The 19,597-nt window shown below is 35.0% G+C and overlaps 3 protein-coding genes across 5 annotated transcripts in view; 2 read left to right on the top strand and 1 right to left on the bottom strand.

Moving 5' to 3' along the window:
• Positions 1 to 79: 79 nt before the first annotated feature.
• LOC108966794 (phosphorylated CTD-interacting factor 1) lies at positions 80 to 7,381 on the top strand. 2 transcript variants are annotated; one of them, XM_018929858.1, is made up of 7 exons: positions 80 to 256; positions 4,016 to 4,801; positions 4,869 to 5,348; positions 5,419 to 6,217; positions 6,272 to 6,397; positions 6,464 to 6,592; positions 6,662 to 7,379. In XM_018929858.1, exons 2-7 carry the CDS (start codon positions 4,090 to 4,092, stop codon positions 7,377 to 7,379), a joined length of 2,964 nt encoding a protein of 987 aa, XP_018785403.1. In that variant the 5' UTR covers positions 80 to 256; positions 4,016 to 4,089. The 2 variants fall into 2 exon arrangements, with proteins under 2 accessions (XP_018785403.1, XP_018785404.1); XM_018929859.1 differs by lacking the exon at positions 80 to 256 and having other exon boundaries at positions 4,090 to 4,801; positions 6,662 to 7,381.
• Positions 7,382 to 11,532: 4,151 nt separating this feature from the next.
• On the bottom strand, positions 11,533 to 13,506 carry LOC108966715 (peroxisomal membrane protein PEX14). The gene is made up of 4 exons (XM_018929741.1): positions 13,154 to 13,506; positions 12,753 to 13,055; positions 12,462 to 12,691; positions 11,533 to 12,369 (listed from the first exon to the last, which is right to left on the bottom strand). The coding sequence occupies exons 1-4, from the start codon at positions 13,262 to 13,264 to the stop codon at positions 12,171 to 12,173; spliced, it is 843 nt and encodes a 280-aa protein (XP_018785286.1). The 5' UTR covers positions 13,265 to 13,506; the 3' UTR covers positions 11,533 to 12,170.
• A 332-nt stretch (positions 13,507 to 13,838) lies between these two features.
• LOC108966812 (E3 ubiquitin-protein ligase mind-bomb) overlaps positions 13,839 to 19,597 on the top strand; it is a 7,309-nt gene continuing 1,550 nt past the window's right edge. The window contains exons 1-7 of one of the 2 annotated variants that reach the window (XM_018929895.1): positions 13,839 to 14,452; positions 15,849 to 16,409; positions 16,467 to 16,883; positions 17,314 to 17,421; positions 17,487 to 17,630; positions 17,697 to 19,202; positions 19,285 to 19,554. In XM_018929895.1, coding sequence (XP_018785440.1) covers positions 14,072 to 14,452; positions 15,849 to 16,409; positions 16,467 to 16,883; positions 17,314 to 17,421; positions 17,487 to 17,630; positions 17,697 to 19,202; positions 19,285 to 19,554 — 3,387 coding nt within the window. In that variant the 5' untranslated portion in view covers positions 13,839 to 14,071. Of the gene's footprint in view, positions 14,453 to 15,678; positions 15,784 to 15,848; positions 16,410 to 16,466; positions 16,884 to 17,313; positions 17,422 to 17,486; positions 17,631 to 17,696; positions 19,203 to 19,284; positions 19,555 to 19,597 lie in introns of those variants that run through there. The other variant, XM_018929896.1, reaches the window with a different exon arrangement.

Raw genomic sequence — 19,597 nt, 5'->3', positions numbered from 1 at the left:
CTTAACGCGTTAAGAGGCAACCCAGTCGAGCCGAATGAATGTTCGGTGAAAACGAACATAGCGCAGATGAAATTTTTATTGCAAATGGTGGTGACGGACACGATCCAAGAGTTGCGCACGTATTTTTCACATTCAATTTGCTGTACAATTTTCGTAAATTTGTTGTGTACTTTCGTTGCACAATAACGATAATATAAATGTTTATAAACAACAGCGAGTGTTTGTTAATTATATTGTAAATTCGAACGTAGAAACGGTGAGTGCTGGCTGCCTGCAATAAGAATATACACCACCTATGTGAAAAATGTACACATCGAAAAGAGGAAAAATTGTTGAAAAAAATTCACACGAAGCGTTTCCAATTGAGAAGTGAAAATATGTTTTTCCAATTGCGTATATAGCATTAAACATTTTCCACATTAATCATTGTTTACAATTTGAGCGCTAAAAAATGTAAAAATTACAATATTGTTAGTGCTGATTCTGATTGAAAGGAAAATTTCTATTCGCTGTTTGCCTCATTGAAGAGGCGAGCGGTAGCTGTTGGTGGGTCAGTGAACAAATCCGCTGTTCGGTAGTGGCGGGCATATATAAAAAGAAAGTGTAGAGAAATTTTTGTCGATAAAAGGGCTTTGGAAAATATATTTTATATAAATATTTAAATAAATTTTGATAACCAAAATATAAGTTTTATATAAATACTTTAAAAATTATGTTATGAATGGTTAAAACTATGTTAACAACTAATTTGGCGGATTGCTGAAAAAGCGCGCCATTATGTGACGTAGGCAACTTTAACCCTTAAAACACCTGCTGAGTTTATGCTGACACATATAAACAATTTTTTTCTAGTTTTAGATTTTATTTTATTTATCAAATAAAAATGTTTTGTATATAAATTTAAAGTCAATTTCAAAATTTAAATGTTGCTAATTCTAACAAACGGGTTTAAATTGCAATGCATAAAATTTTGCAATGTTACAATAACAAAAGTTTTTAATAAAAATAATTCAATTGAAATATACCATATGCAAATACTATTAGTACACGTTCGTCAAAACGTAACACGAGCATTCCAACAATTTATCGTCATCTCGCTGATTTATTACTTGTGTACATGCACTGTCAACATTTACATACACAAACGCAAGCCCACAATTAGGTGCCGCAAACTAGTAGACAACAAAATAATACACAAATTTTGTTTTGCTATTCGGTTTCGCATTTTCCATATACTCTTTGTAATTTGTCTATTTATCTTTTTCTGTCCATTTATACCTTTCTTTCGATTGCTGTTTGTATGCATTTGTGTGTTGGTGACGTGGTGTGTCAGCAGGCGTGATGCTCTTCCTTTTTCGAGATTTATTTTGCGGCTCTCTATAATTATATCTTACCTGTATTTACATATGTATAGATACGTAGGTATATTTTTCTATGTACCCATTTAATAATTGATAATATGGATAATATATTATTGAAATACTGATATGGTTAGTAATTACTGTGGTAACTTCAACGATGTGGAAATGTATGTGATGTATAAAAATATACTATACATCTCCAAAAGTTCTGTAATTATTTTTATGGTATCTTTTAATAAAATATTTTTCTAAAAATATCGAATTGATTTATTATTTAACAAAAATTTTAAATTTTTTATGCATTAAAGAGTTACTATAATTCTCATATTTTTATACTTAAATTAATAATTTTTAATTATTTATTCATTTGATTTAATTATTTAAAATTTGGTAAATATCGTATGTATGTATGTGTTATTATGTAGGTGCCAAAAAGATAAAAGCAATAGAAAATCGAAATAAATAATTAAAAAGCAAATAATGGTCGAAGAAGGCGAAAATAAAAATAGAAAATAAACTATACAGTTGATATCCGCCACAAGTGACAAATTAGCATTAATGAATTTGTTTTCAATTCATTCTTTACAATTAACAGCCAATTGTATTCTGTAGACCTACTCCATTGTTTTTATGCTAATTGTTTAATTTCACGTTCACCTTAATTTTATCAGGGAGCGATATCAACTCGAATTTCTATAATAATTTTACTCGCGCTTATAAAATGCATTTAATTTTATAATTACCTGTACCGTTGATTTTTGCAGTGCTTCCACTTGAAGTACACCCCAACCATCAAGTTTGAATTCTGAAAGACATCTGATTTAAAAGCGATTCAATGGCAATAATATTCACTTCTTTTCCACATTGCGTTTTCACTCTCATTTTTTGAGTTGTTTGTGTTTGGTTTTGCCGGTGGTTGCGACGATATACTCTTCGGTTGTTGGTTTTTCTTATACGACGATGCACATGCTCGTATATATAGACCAGTAGAGGGTATCTAATCGCGCTCCAATTCCACTCAGTTGCTATTTGATTGTGTCTTTATTTTATACACTTTTCTCTGGTTTAGTGTTATTTAAATATTTTTATTGCTTGTCTCTCAATGGAACAAAAAATATTATATGGGCGATGGCAATCTCCGCGCTCAGTAGGCTATAAATATATGCTCTTCTGCTTCGCTGTTTGTTGAGTATATATTGTTTTCTCAAAGCTCTCGCCACAAAACACTCGAAATTTTAATAGTTTAACTCACCGCATATTTTATTTTATTAACTGGCAAAGTGAATTTGCTGTAGACATGTATAGTCAAGAAACGTACATATGCCTATTTGTTTTGCAACATAATTAACTATAACCGTCGCGGGTTGTTTTTTCCTGTTAGTAATGTCATCATAGTTACATTATATGACCGTTGAACTCTGACGTTTAACAATTACTTTGTATTGATTTAATGAAGGTCGTCTGAAATATTTCACGATATTTTTATTAGTATTTTGTTTTTATTTTTTATTTGTTTTTCCACCTGCATTCCCTATCATTCTACTTTATGGTACACCAATTTAGTTGTATGTATTTTTAAGCTTTACGCTTTGAGTGCTTGCCACTGACTGCCGTAGTTTGCTTAAGTGTTAACGCTTTATACTCATTAAAAGAAATTTCAAAAATTATTTATGCCTTCTACAAGTTGGCTCGTACATTGTACACTCATGCTTTAATCAAAATGAATGCTCAACAATTTTCTGCGTTTGCGATGATGACGTTAATGGGCAAAATAAAGTGCCGTATGTGCGTTTATTTTTTTTTTTATCCAATAAGATGTATACAAAAGTATTTAATCGGTTGATTTACATTGCCTTTGAAATTTTCATTTACAATTTTAAAATTTGTTATCAAAAAATAACTTTTGGTGGGATAATTCGTTGTTATGTCAGAACGCATATCACTCAATGTTGCTGCGCACACATTTGTTGGCAGGTACAAATTTGATTAGGTTCTCCGGTTAAGAATGGATGCAACTGTGGGTGTCAATAAAACAGTTTTCATGCAAGAGCTTGATTTTTAACGTTCAGCTTGTATCCGATCTGAACAATTGGTGCAGCTCATCTTGCTGATGTTTTATATGTATAATTATATATAACTACTACAGTTAAGAATACATACATATTATGTACATATGTATATGGAATAATGGGGCGATTGGTTAACATCGACATTTTAAAAAATGTGGTGCTATTGTATGCTATAGAGGAAATGTCAGTGAAATGGAGGTTACAGCAAGACAATGGTCTTCAGCGTAACTCTAGATAATGCAAAACTTGTTTGCTAAGATAACGAGTTGATGTTTTAGATTTCCCGGCGTAATCATCCGATCTCAGCCCGATCGAGAGCTTTTAGGAGATCGCTATTTCAAAATAAATTGAGAAAACTGTAAAATCAAGGATCAATTTCAATTTCAAAACTTTATTTGAATAAAAATTTACAAGCAGCCAATGGGAAAACGTCAAAATTGTACTTTTATTTGCTATTRTTTTTATATTTGCTTTAGATCTGTCCAACAATGTATATATGTATGTATGTATATATACGCGTTTACAATATACCTTACAATATATTTTTTCAGCTTCATAATTAACATATCATTTACATATTTGCAGTTTACATTTAGTTAGTTCTGTCGCAGCTTACGATTTGCGTATCGTCTGCTGTCGCTACGGATCAAGGCACCAAAATGGCAGCTAACAATAACCTTAATCTGCACAGCATGTCTCCACAACATTTGTCACCACTAAATACAAACATAATGCCACAATCAGTTATTGCCTCCACTGGGAGTGTTAACCCAATGATCGGTATGCCAACCATGCCACAACCATCAAGCAGCGCACAAAGTGCTTGGGACCAATTGACCGCTTCCTCATCTTCGTCACCCAGTGCAAATGTGCTCAACACAACGTCAACCGCGAATATTATAGGTTCAAGCGCTGCTGTTGGTTTGGGAATAGGAAACACACCGAATTTGAGCACATTGCAAAATATGCAACCGAGCGTTAATACCTTAATAGGTGGCGCCGGTGGTATTTCGAATGCAGTCAATGCGGTGGCCACAACTGGTATTACAATGGGCGATCCTAATGGTTTTGGTTTGGGGAATATGTCTGGCGGCAGCTCACCTGCGGCCGGTTGTGCTTCGCCATCGACCCCGACAAAAACCGGTGCACCACCGTTGGATGGTATGATGGCACATACGCCAACGCAGGGACCGCCAGCTATGCATAGTGCTGGCTATGGCGAGGAATTGACAGCAGAACTTGTGAATCAGGGTTGGCGAAAATTCTGGTCAAAACGCGAAAATCGTCCATATTACTGGAATAAAATAACCGGCGAGTCTTTGTGGGAAATGCCCGGTGCGCGTCCATTTGATCCACTCACAGATCCTTTGGGTAAGTTTTAAGGAAAGACAGACAAAAAGTGTAGAATTTTGATTTTTGCAAATATTTTTCTATTAAGGCATATGTCACAGTGGTGGTCAAACGCCTATAAATCCCGGTTTACCGCATCACCCACATCATATGCAACATCCAAATTTAAAACGTCGTCCATCCGACGATATGCATCTGCATCCACACCAACAACATCCGCCATTGAAGAAATTTGTCTTGGCTGGACCATGGGATTTAGAAATTTGCACGAATGCCGTTATTGTAGAGCGACCCCCTACATTATTGCCACAACCACATCCCGAAATTGAAGCTTTACGTGCCGCCTACACAATGAAGCTTGTGAAAACTTATGAAGATCTCTGTATGCGGCGTGAAAATATCAAGGCGCCGAAAGACTCCTTCAATCGTTGGTTAATGGAGCGTAAAGTTATTGACAACGGCTGCGATCCATTATTACCGAGTAACTGTAACCCAGAAATATCACCATCCATGTATAGGGAAATCATGGCTGATATACCCATTAAAATTGTCAAACCGAAATTTACAGGTAAATTTTGTATTTTTCTAATTATTTGGTATATTTTATTAAATTAACGGTAAACTCTTCTATAACACAGGTGATGCACGTAAGCAATTATCACGTTATGCCGAAGCGGCGAAACAGATTATTGAGTCACGTTCAGCGCCAGCCGAAAGTAAAAAGGTCGTTAAGTGGAATGTTGAAGACACATTCCAATGGTTGCGTCGCACTGTCGGCGCCAGTTACGAGGACTTTCAAGACCGTCTAGCGCATTTGAAGCGTCAATGTGAGCCACATCTTGTCGAGACCGTCAAGAGCTCCGTAGAAGCGCTCTGCATTAAAATCTATCATTTGAGCGCTGAACATGCGCGTAAAATACGCGAACGTCACATGCAACTGCTCAAAGAGCACGGTATACCGGAACCAACGCCACCACCACCACCACCGCACCTGAAGAAAGTCTGGTGCTATCCGATACAATTTGCTGTGCCATCACCACGCATGCCAGCCATTGAATATGTACAAGATCGTGATCACATGATCATTAAGTATACGCCTAGTACACACAATCAACCAGATGCGCAGTACATAAATCTGACACATCTACAAAAGCTCGAACAACTCTATCGCCACAATTGTTTCGATGATAAGAAATTTGATTTGTTTATTGGACGTGTTTGGTGTCTACTTAAGCGCTACCAGACGTTCCTCGGTAATGCGTTAAACTCATCACAAGAGGCAGAAATGACGCAAGCATCCTTGCCAGTGCCAGTTTTCGAGTGCTTGCACAGACAGTTCGGCGTTAGTTTTGAATGCTTTGCGTCGCCTTTCAATTCATATTTCAGGCAATACTGTTCRGCATTCGCCGATACCGATGCATATTTCGGTTCCAGAGGGTAAATGGCAGCTAAATTTTATATATTTACCAATTTTAACCTTTTTAATTTTAGACCATTTCTTGACTTCAAACCAGTTTCTGGTTCTTTTCAAGTAAATCCACCACATTGCGAAGAACTTATGGATAGAGCTTTATTGCATATCGATAAATTGCTGACAGATTCTATGGAACCATTGAGGTAAGTATCGCAATTTTTTTTTTTTTTTTACTTAGAAATACAATTTAACTTATGTCAATTCAACAGTTTCATTATATTCTTGCCCGAATGGAAGAGCATTGCGAAATTAGAAGAGAGCATGTTTAAGCGCCGTTCAATGGTGGTATTGGGTATGGCGCACGAATATCGCCATGGCTACCAACACATTATACCAAAGTAAGTGCTGGCGCATTTTCCGACTTTACGAATTGCTATTAAATGTTTATCTCCAATTTATTGCTACAGAGCCGACGTCAATGTGAAATGCATGCAGGGCACACAAGTGGTGTGGTTGCAGAATAGCGCTGGTCATGCGCGTTGGGGCCCCAACGAGAATCGTGTAGAGGCATTGCGTGAAGCTTTCCGGCCGCAACGCGATCGTGAGCGTGAACGTGCAGCGGCCGCAGCTGCTGCCGCTGCCTCATCACCACCACAACCGTTAACACATCAATCCACTGCTGCAAATACGCTTGGCAACAGCAACAACAGCAATAACAATAATCTAGGTGGCAATATTAATAATGCTAATACAAATGCCACCACATCAGCAGCATCAGCGACTTCAACTGGTAATACAAATGCTGCTAACAGCATCAACACTTCTACCAGCAGTGGCAACAGTTCATTGCATTCAACGTGCGCACCACTTTCACCGCATACACCACCAAATATGGCAACATCTTCAACTGGTTCGCCCGCTATGAGCATTCAAAGTGCATGCTCGTCGCCGTCATCGTCCTCCATGTCGCTTTCACCGGCTGCATCAGGTGTTGGCGGTATTTCAGATATTATCGGCAGCACTTCCGTATCGATTACAGCAACCGCCACGGCAGCGAGTGGTGCATTCGCCAGTCTAGTGGCTGCTTCGTCATCAGGCAACAATATCGGTGGTGTAGGCTCGGGTAGTGGTGGCAATGCGCTTGGCAATAATGCCGGTCAAACCGTTATCAATTCTGCGGTTTAAAGTAGGTTTGGTCACCATCTGCAGTCGGAGCGTTTAAATGACGACAGTGAGTTGAAACTGTGACTCTTATTTACTCAATGCAAAGTATACATCATAAATTATGTTTACTTGCCACAGTCGTTAAATTCAATGGCTCAACTCGCAATGAATTTCCAATGCGTTCTGTAGTTAAATGCGTTGCAATTATCTTTATTTATTTTTGCACTTATGTAATTTATTTATTTAGGCGGAAAAGTGAAAAAAGAAAAAAAAACTATTAAAAAATTAGCGTTAGTTTTAGAAAAAGGTAAAAAGAAATGCTAAAGAATTGAATTCTTTTTGAATATACCCACAAAAATGTTAGTGTGGCTCGTAGTAGTGTACGAACACTGCAGTTTTGTTTATTTATTAGAGATGTACATACAGGCATACAAAAAAAATTTATTTAATACAGCTCACGCAACTGCTGCGTCAAAAGGCAGATTAATGCAATTTTTTTCTATAAATTTTTTCTCTATTTTTATGCAATTTTTACACTAATATATACATATAAAATGATATTTACTAAACGAAAAACAAAAACAAAAAAAAAATAGAAAAATACAGCTCTTGTTTTTTCAGTTGACGTATAACATTTTTGAATTTTATTATAAGCTAAACTAAAGGCTTTAAGCTACAAAATTGAAATAATCTCTTTTGTAAACAAAAGCTTATAATTAATTATAAATGTAAAATAATCAAATTTTCCAAATATTTCGTTTTTATTTTGACTTGGGTGGGTACAAAGACACTTTTGCATTAAAAAAAAAATAACGGTAATGTAATGCCTGCGGTAATATCACATAGGAGTTAGTTAATTAAATCAAGTTGATGCAACAAATAGCATAATTGTAATAACTGTTTATAATAGCTGTAATAGAAATCGAAACAAAAACACGTAGGATTTGGCTGCTTTAAGCCGCTATTTAATAATTCATTATTTTAACTTCTATTTCATACCGATTCTATATGTGAATAGCAGCCAGGGTTGCGAATTTTTTATTTGAAAAGCGGAATTAAAATTAAAAATTTAATTTAAAAAAATTGGGAATTTAATTTTTAAAAATTTAGAATTTATTATTWTCAAAATCGGAATTAAAAATTTATAATCTAATTAATAACTAATAATTTTTGGGATTAAAAATATAGAACTCAGTTTTGTAATTTAAAATTTAATTTGAATAAATGTAAAATTATTTTTTTTATCCCAAAATTGTAATTAAAAATTGAGAATTTATTTCCTAAAATTATAATTAAGTTTTTAAAATCTGATTATTAACCCATAATTTTTGGGATTAAAAATGTATAGTTAAATGTTATTTAAAATTTAATTAAAAAATTAATGTAAAATTTTTTTTGATCCCAAAATTGTACTTACAACTGGGAATTTAATTTCTAATCCCAAAATTGTAATAAAAATTTTAAAATCTGATTATTAACCCATAATTTTTGGGATTCAAAATGTATTATATAAATTTTTTATTTAAAAATTAATTTGAAAATATAATTTTTATTCCCAAAATTGTAATTCGAAATTGAAAAACTAATTGTTAACCGTAATTTCTGGTAATAAAAATTTAATTTTTGAATTAATAATAAAATTTTAATATTTAGCTTTTAATCCTAAACATGTTGCATTAAAAATTAAGAAAATATGCTCTAATTTGAAAATTTTTACAACAAAAAAGGCACATAAATGGAAATATTTACATATTTCTATCTGAAACACTCTAATTGAAATCGTTTAAATATGAATAAGACAAAAAATATTAAATTAAAAATTAGCCTTCATTTTCAAAAAATTAAATGAAAATATTCCAAAAAACTATAATTGCCAGATTTTTTTTTAATTTTTAATTATAAGCTTGGGATTAATTTTTTATTATTTTTCAATCCGGCATTTGGTATAAAATTTAAAATTAAATATTTCAACCCAGTTTTGGTATTAAAGCAATTTTTATATTTTCTTCCAACATTTTTGGATTTTTCAAGGTTTACTCGAACTAAAAAGTTAAATTTTTAAAATTAAAAAAAAAATTTGAATTTTTTAATTATAAGCCCTTTATTTTTCAATCCACTATTTAAATTTAAAATAAACTTTTAAACACATTTTTGGGATCAATAATTTTTTTTATTTTAAGGAATTTTTTGGATTTTTGAAGTTTTCCTAAAATAACAAAATGCAACTCAATTTTAGTCTACAAACTGTAAACAATTTTTAAGCGATATTTACCTGAAATCAAGAATGATGTTTGAGCGTTTTTAAACTCATAGTATAAATGCGCGGACACGAAGTTCTGTGGCGGTTAATTAAGAATAATTATATAAATTATGCATAAGTTTAAACAACTCTATGCTTTAAGTTATGCTTAAAACTATTATACTATAAAATATGAGTATTGAAATTATTGCGCATGCGCAAAACGCAGTGTGTACCATATTACAAGGAAATTTTAAGATTTTTAAGCAGTTTTAGCTAATTTAATAATAATGCTAAAGGTACAAAAGTATGTATATAATATCATATATATGTACATTTATACAAATTGAAATAATAAAATAATAGCTCTTTAAAAAAGAAATTCAGTTTAATTTTAAAACAAAACAAAAATTGTCGCTAACAACTTATTGTATAACGACTTGAAAAAAAAATGTAGTAAAAAATATTAATATACAGGATTTCGAAATAAATTTTAAAAAAATATGTACATACACACAATTTATGTATATAAAAACTAAAATGGGTGTCTACTAGGGTTGCTATTTTTTAATTTCAAATTTAGCGTTTTATTTTTTGTTTCCAACCAAAATTTGAAATTAAAAATTTATTTTTAATTTTTTAATCTGTTATTTGTGATTGGCCATTTGAGAACTATTTTAAAATAGTATTTTCACGTAATAAAAAATTAATTTAAAGGTTAATTCAGTTATTTTTATTATTTTTACTATGCATGCATTATTTGCAATCCTGGTGTCTACAAAAGCCATTATTGTACATATTATAAACCAAATGAAAAATGAAAATAAAGAACTCACATTAATATGCCTTCCCTTTGTTGAATTTTAACCATCTTGTAGCAATAACTTAAACACCAATTTAACCATCTTATAGTAATAACTTAAACACCAATAGTAGAAAATATAAAGTTATCACGCAGCAACGTTTTATCATTAACAAAGTAAAATATAAAAAATCGACTATGTAATAAATGTGTAAAAAATATATCCAAACAACAAATACAAAAAAATAATACTTTTTCAATAGCATTATGCGGATAAAATTTGTTAGCTCTCCGTGCATCAACGTTCTTACTCTCCTGTCACTATTTTTGTTCACGCTCCTCATATATGCTCTACTATTAAATTTATCATTCTTCCATAGAGAGCCCACACACTTCTTCGCACCAAATCATGTCATCAATTAACCTAGAACAACTAAAAAACTAACCGATTTGTATGTGAAAAAATGCAAGAAATACACTTATATGTACATAAATACATATTACATATATATTAGCGAAATTTATTGTTAATAAACTACTGCACTTATTCATAGCAGCCGAAATGTACCCATTTTAAATGAACAGCATAAATGATTAGCAAAAGAAAGCAGCCAAAACTATGGCAAACTGATAAATAAAAAAATTACAATAAATTGTTAGCATTTTATGGAAACATTGCAAAGAAAAAATAAAATAAACAGAAAATGTGTAGTTGGAGTAACTTGTGTGTAGTCATTTTCAACGTAACCGGAGATGAGTTTCTTTACATGACAGTATGTACAATAAGTCATGAAGTTTGCAACAATACCAAGGAGGCGAAAGTATAAAATATATAAAAATTATCAACGCTGCGAGCTTAGTTGATTCTTGTCATGGAACTTATTTTATGGGCTTCATATTCAGTTTCGCATAGATTAATGTCCAAGGCAACGTACAATAACTGAAGAATATTTTCAAATCGGTCAACTATATAATGTAGCTGACATACAAACTTCTTGATTGATGGAAGGCATTCCAACGTACATGCAATTGAAGTTAACCCTTTTTATTGTTTTGAATACATTATTTGCCGACATAGGCATATAAATATATAATTTACGTCAATTATGTTAAATAAATAAAAATAAACKTTCTTCATTTTATTTATACTTTAATATTTATTAACTATTTGCAAGCATCAGCCAACTTAAAACCCATAATAGAACACATGTCTAATGCCTATGTACATAGATACGTGCCAATACAAGCGAATGACTATTTTTCCGCCCACTAAAGTAGCTAATTTCCATGATATTGTTACTAGTTACTGTTAGTAAAAAAGAATCTGCAAGTTTTTAGCCAAAATTTTGTTAATTTAAAATTGAAAGCATTCACATCTTGTTAGGGTTTTTTAACCTATGTGTTCTTCAATATTTCTTATCATAAGCAATAAAACATTTCTTACTTTATCTTTGCATACAAAGTCGTAACATACTTATATTTGTAAACAAAAGCGTTTACTCAAGTCATATCTACGTGTTGATTAACCAGAAAGCAAAAAAAAAAATATATATATATATATATATTTTTACGCCACAAACGGTGCTATATAATGACATAAATACACATATGATCATGGCTATTGGTATATATGCTGGTTATCGCAGTCAAACTTAGACTAATGTTAGCAGCTTTTAACTTAACCTAATCTGCCTCAGCTTTTGCCTTTATATTACTGATGAGCATTTCGCAGCAAACAGCTGCAGCAAAATATATAGAAGCATGCAGACTTCTACATCATTTCCAAACTGGAATCACTATTTTTGGTAACCACTTCTGTTTCGGATGACCCCGAACCGGAGCCAGCATCATCTACTTTCTCATTGTCGTCTAACTGTGAGAGTCGAGCGTGGTGATGATGTGAAGTGGCAGCCAACTGCCAAGCAGGTATTGAGGGTGGGCCGGCAGTGATAGGCGTAGCAAACTGTTTACTAAAAAACAATATAGGCATAATTATATGATTGATACTGTACACACTTTTGTCATGAATTTTCAGTTTTTTTTTTAACTTTTTCAAACCTACCGATTAAGCAATAATCCTTTTATGGCCTCTAAATCACTTCGAAATACATTGAATTCTTGATTGAGATTCTGACGCTGCTCACGCTGTTGATCTTGCAACTGTACCTTGATATTGGTAAGTTCTGTGTTTACAGCATCCAGCCGTGTATCGACCTTTTTATCGATATCATCAAGCACCTCCTCTACAGGTTTCTTCTTTTTCTTGCCAAAAAGAAATGGTTCTATATATTTCTGTAATTATAGGTTTAACATTAATATATTATATTATAAGACGATTACAAATGCTACTTACTTTCCAAAATAGATACAATCCGTATGCAACACCACTAATAAGCGCTAAATTATGCAAAACCTCTTTGATGCGACCGTAAGCATTTTGAGGTGGCTGCCAAACTAATTGCGAATGTTCCAGACCACTGTTACTGATGTTAATCAAAGTGGACATATTGGGATCGTCTGTAAAAATACCAGCTCGCTGGCATGCAAGCTCTATTTCATCGTTGGTTAAACCTTTGGATTGCAGAAACTGTCGTTTTTGCATAAGTGTTGTATGTCGTACTTTAGCATTTTGTAGAAAGTTCACCGCAGTTGTTATCTACATACGATTATATATTTATTAAGAAATCGAGTTTCATACAAATTAAAGTCAAATATAATTGAACTTTGAACCAATATATTAAATTGTCTACTTACAAGTGCTTCGCGGGGGGTCACAATCCCGAATTTGTCTGGTTGCCCATTTTGTATTTCTGTAGTGGATGCTATTATTGTGGTGTCACCTGTGTCCGTATTGCTGGTAGACATGATTTCGACTTGCAATTTAATCTTGAAGATATGTTTACTAAACTCTCTATTGTACTAAATATATCTTATCAGCTCTCTTCATAAAATACAATTACTTTGTCTAAAGCCTCTTAAAGATCAAGAATGATAAGTAAATTTTGAAAAAGAAACACTAAAATATAGAATAGGGGGTTGGAAATTTGTCGCGGTGATGTTGGTGTAGTATTTTAGTTCAATGAAGAAAATGCAACCAAAGGAAATGGCTATGTAAAGAAAATGTAAAATAAAATACACAACTTTTTTTTAACAAAACAGGTGAGACCAGTGTTGTAGGGTTTGGGCCCAGTTTTCATTTGCTCTTAATCAGAATTAAATGACATACATGTTATGACATCATTAACTCCATTTTATATTTGGTTAATATAATATAAAATATATTTTCCTCTTTTTCTTTAAAAATTTAAGGTTTTATTAAACTTTCTTTAATATTTCAAACACCAGCTAAAACATTAATTCTGAAACCTACACTGCACCCTGTTACACATCAAAACAATACAAATAGATGAATTTGTCAAAAGCAGAAAATACTAATAAAAAAGTAATATAGGAAAACTGTCGGAAGATTGTGATAGAAGGGACTGCAACAAAAAATTTCACAAGAGAAATTTACAGAAAATTGCAATTAAACATTTGTTAAGCCTCTAAAAAATACAAAAAGGTTTATTTTTATAAAAATATTTGAAGGTGAAATAGTAAGCACGATTAAAAATTTAAAATCGGTGCTTACGAACACTTCAAAAGGTAAGCACAAATACGAAGTGAAAAAATATGGCTTGTGCAGCAACTTCTGGCAAAGAATCGACGACTGCAGTGAATACTTCAAATGGTAATGCCAGTGTAATTGGAGCGAGCGGTGTAGGAAACGCAAACACTGTTGGTGCGGCCGGATTAGTGAATAGTGCAGGGGCCGGCGGTACGGTTGCTAGTGCCACGACAGGTGCTGGCGTTACGGGTGGTGCAGGTGCAGGCAGTTCCGTCGGCGGTGCGGGCAATGTTAGCGGCGTTAGCGGAAGTGGTGGTGCTACAGGAGCTAACGGTTCATCAGGTGGAGCTACAGGCAATTCTAATGCTAATCGGCAAGCACGTTTCGCTATGGAAGGTGTCGGTGCACGCGTAATACGTGGCCCGGACTGGAAGTGGGGCAAGCAGGTATATCGATCAATTAAAATATAATTTCAGTCAATCCTACAATCCTCACTGCTAAGTTACTAAATATTTGCATCGCAATGCATAAAATGTAAACAAAAAAGCTGAAATATGAGTTGTGTAAAGAAATTGCCACTGTCCAACTAAGAAATTATAACTGAAACCACAGTTCGTATACATCAATTTGGCTAATGTAGCGATTAACTACTATTAGCTTATTGACTCACATTTAAAGGTGCCTGTTAATTACTCATTTTTTGTAGCGCCAGTGGCAGATATTTTTGTTTGTTTTGAACAATAAATTGTAGGTCACTTCATTAATATGGTATGCCGTTTTTTTAAATAATGTAATTAAAAAAAAAAAAAACATTGATGACTTGACAGTTCAGGTGATAAAAGTACGCATATCAATCTAAATAGTAAATTTGTACAACCAATATGTAGATTTACATACATGACTTACAACGCGACTTACACTGATTTTATAGAACCTTATCTTTACACAAATCGTTTAAGCTAGGCGCTTATCAAATTAATGTGAATAGTAATATGAGTCCATTTCTATTTGTATTTTCTAAAATTGTGAAAAAATGATCCCTTACCTTATATAATATTTGAGCATATTAATTACTCATCTCCGTTTGAAAAATTTAGTAATTTTCCCTTTAATTGGAAAAGCACAATGACTTAGGCGAAATGTACAATTTGTATATTAAGTTAATATTTAACATATGTATATTATGTATAAACAACCGAATATATACTTTATCATTCCTCACGATTCCGTATTCTATATTAAATAATATTTTATATTAAATAAATTTCCATCATGTTATTTAATATTTTTTAATGACATTTAATAAATAACGGTAGCACTTGATAAGCTGCTTCTCAAAGTAAATATTTTAAATACCACAACCTACAAACAAAAAAATACAAAAAGCAATCACCGGCATGCGGAGATGTCTGGTTTACAACGCCATTGAAGTAAAGCTTTATTATCTCTCTATAAGTAGTATTGGCGATTGAGTTACGTGCTGCTTGTTGTTGATACGACAATATCAATATTTTCATTTCCATTTCATTTTTCGCTATCACCCAACGCCAAGTGCTCTTCAGTTGACTTCGGCGTTGGCGAGATGCACAACAACGCGAATATTCGCTGAATTGTCTTACTATTTTATAATTCAAATATTTGCACTGTACTAACCGATTTTAAATTGATAGATATATATATAATATATTTATATATATAAATATAAAGAAAATCCGGTAGTGGTTTTTAATAAATTTTCCGCAAAATGCGTAATTACAACTATCGTGTGATTATATCTGTATGTTAATGATATGTATATGTTTAAAATCAGAGTTCTTAAAAAAATTTCTTGTCTTAAAACAGGATGGTGGCGAGGGTCACGTAGGCACCGTACGCAATTTTGAATCTTCCGAGGAGGTTGTTGTCGTTTGGGATAACGGTACTGCGGCCAATTACCGCTGTGCCGGTGCATATGATCTACGCATATTGGACAGCGCACCGACCGGCATCAAGCATGATGGCACAATGTGCGATACCTGCCGTCAGCAGCCAATATTTGGTATACGTTGGAAGTGTGCAGAGTGTATTAATTATGATCTATGTTCGATTTGTTATCATGGGGATAAGCATCATTTACGTCATCGCTTCTATCGTATCGCCACTCCAGGTGGCGAGCGCATTATGTTAGAGCCACGACGCAAATCGAAAAAAGTAGCGGTGCGCGGCATATTTCCGGGTGCACGTGTAGTACGTGGCGTTGACTGGCAATGGGAAGACCAAGATGGTGGCGTCCTACGTCGTGGCAAAGTGAACGAAATCCAAGATTGGTCCTCAGCATCGCCACGTTCAGCTGCTTATGTTGTATGGGATAATGGCGCAAAGAATTTGTATCGTGTTGGTTTCGAAGGCATGGCTGATTTGAAGGTACATAATATATAAGCGTATACTGAAACATTGTATTAATATAACTTTTTATTCAAGGTGGTTAATGATGCTAAAGGCAATACGGTTTACCGCGATCACTTGCCGTTGCTGGGTGAAAATGGACCCGGCAAGGGGCCACATGGCTTTCAGATTGGTGATAAGGTCACCGTTGATTTGGATTTGGAAATTGTACAGTCGTTACAACACGGACACGGCGGTTGGACTGATGGCATGTTTGAGTGCCTCAATAATCCCGGCGTAGTTGTTGGTATCGATGAAGATCACGATATTGTTGTTGCCTACAATTCGGGCAATCGCTGGACTTTCAATCCCGCAGTATTGACAAAAGTATCCTCACCTACAACGGCACCACCCGAGTTCCAAGTAGGTGATATTGTGAAGATTTGTTCCGATGTGGAGAGTATTAAAATGTTGCAACGCGGCCATGGTGAATGGGCAGATGCTATGCAGCTGGTGAGTTTCCATATACTAAGTTAGAGTTTAAGGTTAGCTTCAGACAAACGTCGGTAACTTTATTAATTTGATCGTGAAACAAATAGTTTTTTTATTAAAAAAAAAAGAAAAACATTAACAGAAGCTATCATACACCCTGCACAGATGCCTTTTTACACACTTCGTGGGTAAACTTAGTATACCCAGTTTAGGGCTAATTATCAGTTTGCCACCACTGTGTCCTAATTGATTGCATAATTCAAATTTTGTTGAACATTAAAAAAAAAAATATAAAAATAATCAAAAATCTACATTTTTTATGATTATCAATGTGTATCATAAACATAAATCATGTATAAAACACTTTTCATGACAATAAACGAGTGATTACATTAGATTATTACTTTTATGGTTTTCGAATTAATTGCAAGACCATTTGTAACTACTTTAGACACTTGGAAAATTGGGCCGCGTACAGCAAGTTTATCACGATAACGATTTGAAGGTGGAAGTGGGCAACACCTCATGGACATATAATCCACTTGCAGTTACTAAAGTGGTGCGTGTGTATCAAAAAATAAATTATAAACTGAAAATAATCATTACTTTTTCAATATATTTCAGGCTTCTGCCTCTGCTGACGGCAGCTGCGTTCCCGTTATTTCGAGCGGTGAACGTTTGTCTGCTATATTAAAGAAACTTTTCGAACCGAATGTGTCTGGTGATGCCACCGAGGAATTTGTTAAAGCCGCCGCTAATGGTTATGCAGTGAGTTGTATTTAAAATTGCCACATTTTACAACAAAATATACTTATATACTCTTCAAATTGACAGTCACGCTGTGAGGAGTATCTTTCTGGCAATGTACAGGCGGCTACATCTACCGCAGCCGGCGCTGCTGCTGCTGGCGCACAGACCACCGTGCCCGATGTAAATGGCGTATTCGCCGGACACACTGCGCTCCAGGCAGCCAGTCAAAACGGGCACACAGATGTCATACAAGTTTTGTTGCGTCACAATGTCGATGTGGAAATCGAGGATAAAGATGGCGATCGCGCTGTGCATCATGCCGCATTCGGCGATGAGCCGGCTGTTATTGAGATACTCTCCAAGGCAGGTGCCGATTTGAATGCACGGAATAAGCGACGTCAGACGGCGCTACACATTGCTGTCAATAAGGGACACTTGAATGTAGTAAAAACTTTACTTTTGTTGGCTTGTCATGCTAGTTTGCAGGATTCGGAGGGCGATACACCACTACACGATGCCATATCGAAGGAACACGATGAGATGCTCTCACTTTTGCTGGACTATGGCGCCGACATTAAGCTAACCAACAACAATGGTTTCAATGCACTACACCATGCCGCGCTCAAGGGTAACCCGAGCGCTATGAAAATATTACTCACTAAAACTAAAACGGTTCGTCCATGGATTGTGGAGGAGAAAAAGGATGACGGCTATACGGCATTGCATTTGGCCGCCCTGAATAATCATGTTGAAATCGCCGAGTTGCTCGTGCATATGGGGAAGGCGAATATGGATCGACAAAATGTGAATTTGCAGACCGCTTTACATTTGGCTGTGGAGCGCCAGCATGTGCAAATCGTTAAGTTGCTCGTGCAGGAAGGTGCCAATTTGAACATTCCCGATAAGGATGGCGACACACCGTTACATGAGGCATTGCGTCATCATACACTGTCGCAGCTGAAGCAGCTGCAAGATGTCGAAGGTTTTGGCAAGCTATTGATGGGACTACGTAATCCGAATAATAAAAAGGCATCCGCATCGATTGCCTGTTTTCTGGCAGCAAATGGTGCTGATTTAACCTTGAAGAATCGTAAATCACAAACACCACTAGACTTGTGTCCCGATCCGAATTTATGCAAAACGCTCGTTAAATGCTATAATGAACGTAAAACCGATGACTCCGAATTGCCTGGCAATGTCGCTGGCACCAGCCTAAATGCGCGCGCACGCGCACTAGCCACTCCAGCCGTTATGGGCGGCGCCAATGGTGGTGTTGGCAGTTTGAACTCCCTGCCAGTATCTGTGGTGGGTACTGCTGCAGGTAGTGGTGGTGTAGGTGTTGCTGGCATGACGAACAGTATGCAGCAAACGGTTGCGGCCAATCTGCCATTGGGCACTGTGTTGAAAGGTGGCGCTGCCGGTATGAGCAGTGCTGGCACCGATGTGCGTAACAGCAACACAAGCGGTGGTTTAAATAGCTTGGCTAATGATCTGTCACAATCGCTGCTTATCGCCAATGATGCGGTGAAGCAGGCGCCACTGGAAGAATGTCTCGTTTGCTCCGATGCCAAGCGTGATACGGTGTTCAAGGTAAATTTCGTGTTTCGTACATTAAATAAAGTATAAAATATTAAATATAATAAAATTTTCTTATATATTTTTGTGTACATAGCCATGCGGTCACGTTTGTTGTTGCGATACTTGCGCACCGCGCGTTAAGAAGTGTCTCATTTGTCGTGAAACTGTCACATCACGTGAGAAAATCGACGAATGTTTGGTCTGTTCCGATCGTCGTGCCTCCATATTCTTCCGTCCATGTGGCCATATGGTCGCATGTGAAAATTGCTCGGGCTTAATGAAGAAATGCGTGCTTTGTCGCACACAAATCGAAGAAATGCTGCCCTATTCCTTATGCTGCGGCGGCGCAGGCATTGCCGAGAAGGTAAGACCGCTAATTGTGTGTTTGGCAATTAAATTAAATTAAA

This window comes from Bactrocera latifrons, unplaced genomic scaffold (assembly GCF_001853355.1).
Source record: "Bactrocera latifrons isolate USDA-ARS-PBARC rearing strain unplaced genomic scaffold, ASM185335v1 scaffold_17, whole genome shotgun sequence".
NCBI classification, from domain to species: domain Eukaryota; kingdom Metazoa; phylum Arthropoda; class Insecta; order Diptera; family Tephritidae; genus Bactrocera; species Bactrocera latifrons.
Note: the sequence above shows the minus strand (reverse complement) of the source record. Positions and strands in the feature narration are given on the sequence as shown.

Bases quoted from the DNA above. Each gene is read 5' to 3' on its own strand.
- LOC108966715 (XM_018929741.1), bottom strand. From the start codon at position 13,264: ATGTCTACCAGCAATACGGACACAGGTGACACCACAATAATAGCATCC. The intron at 12,692-12,752 runs GTAAGTAGCATT...CTATAATTACAG, and splicing joins GATTGTATCTATTTTGGAAA to AAATATATAGAACCATTTCT. The intron at 12,370-12,461 runs GTAGGTTTGAAA...ATTGTTTTTTAG, and splicing joins AAAGGATTATTGCTTAATCG to TAAACAGTTTGCTACGCCTA.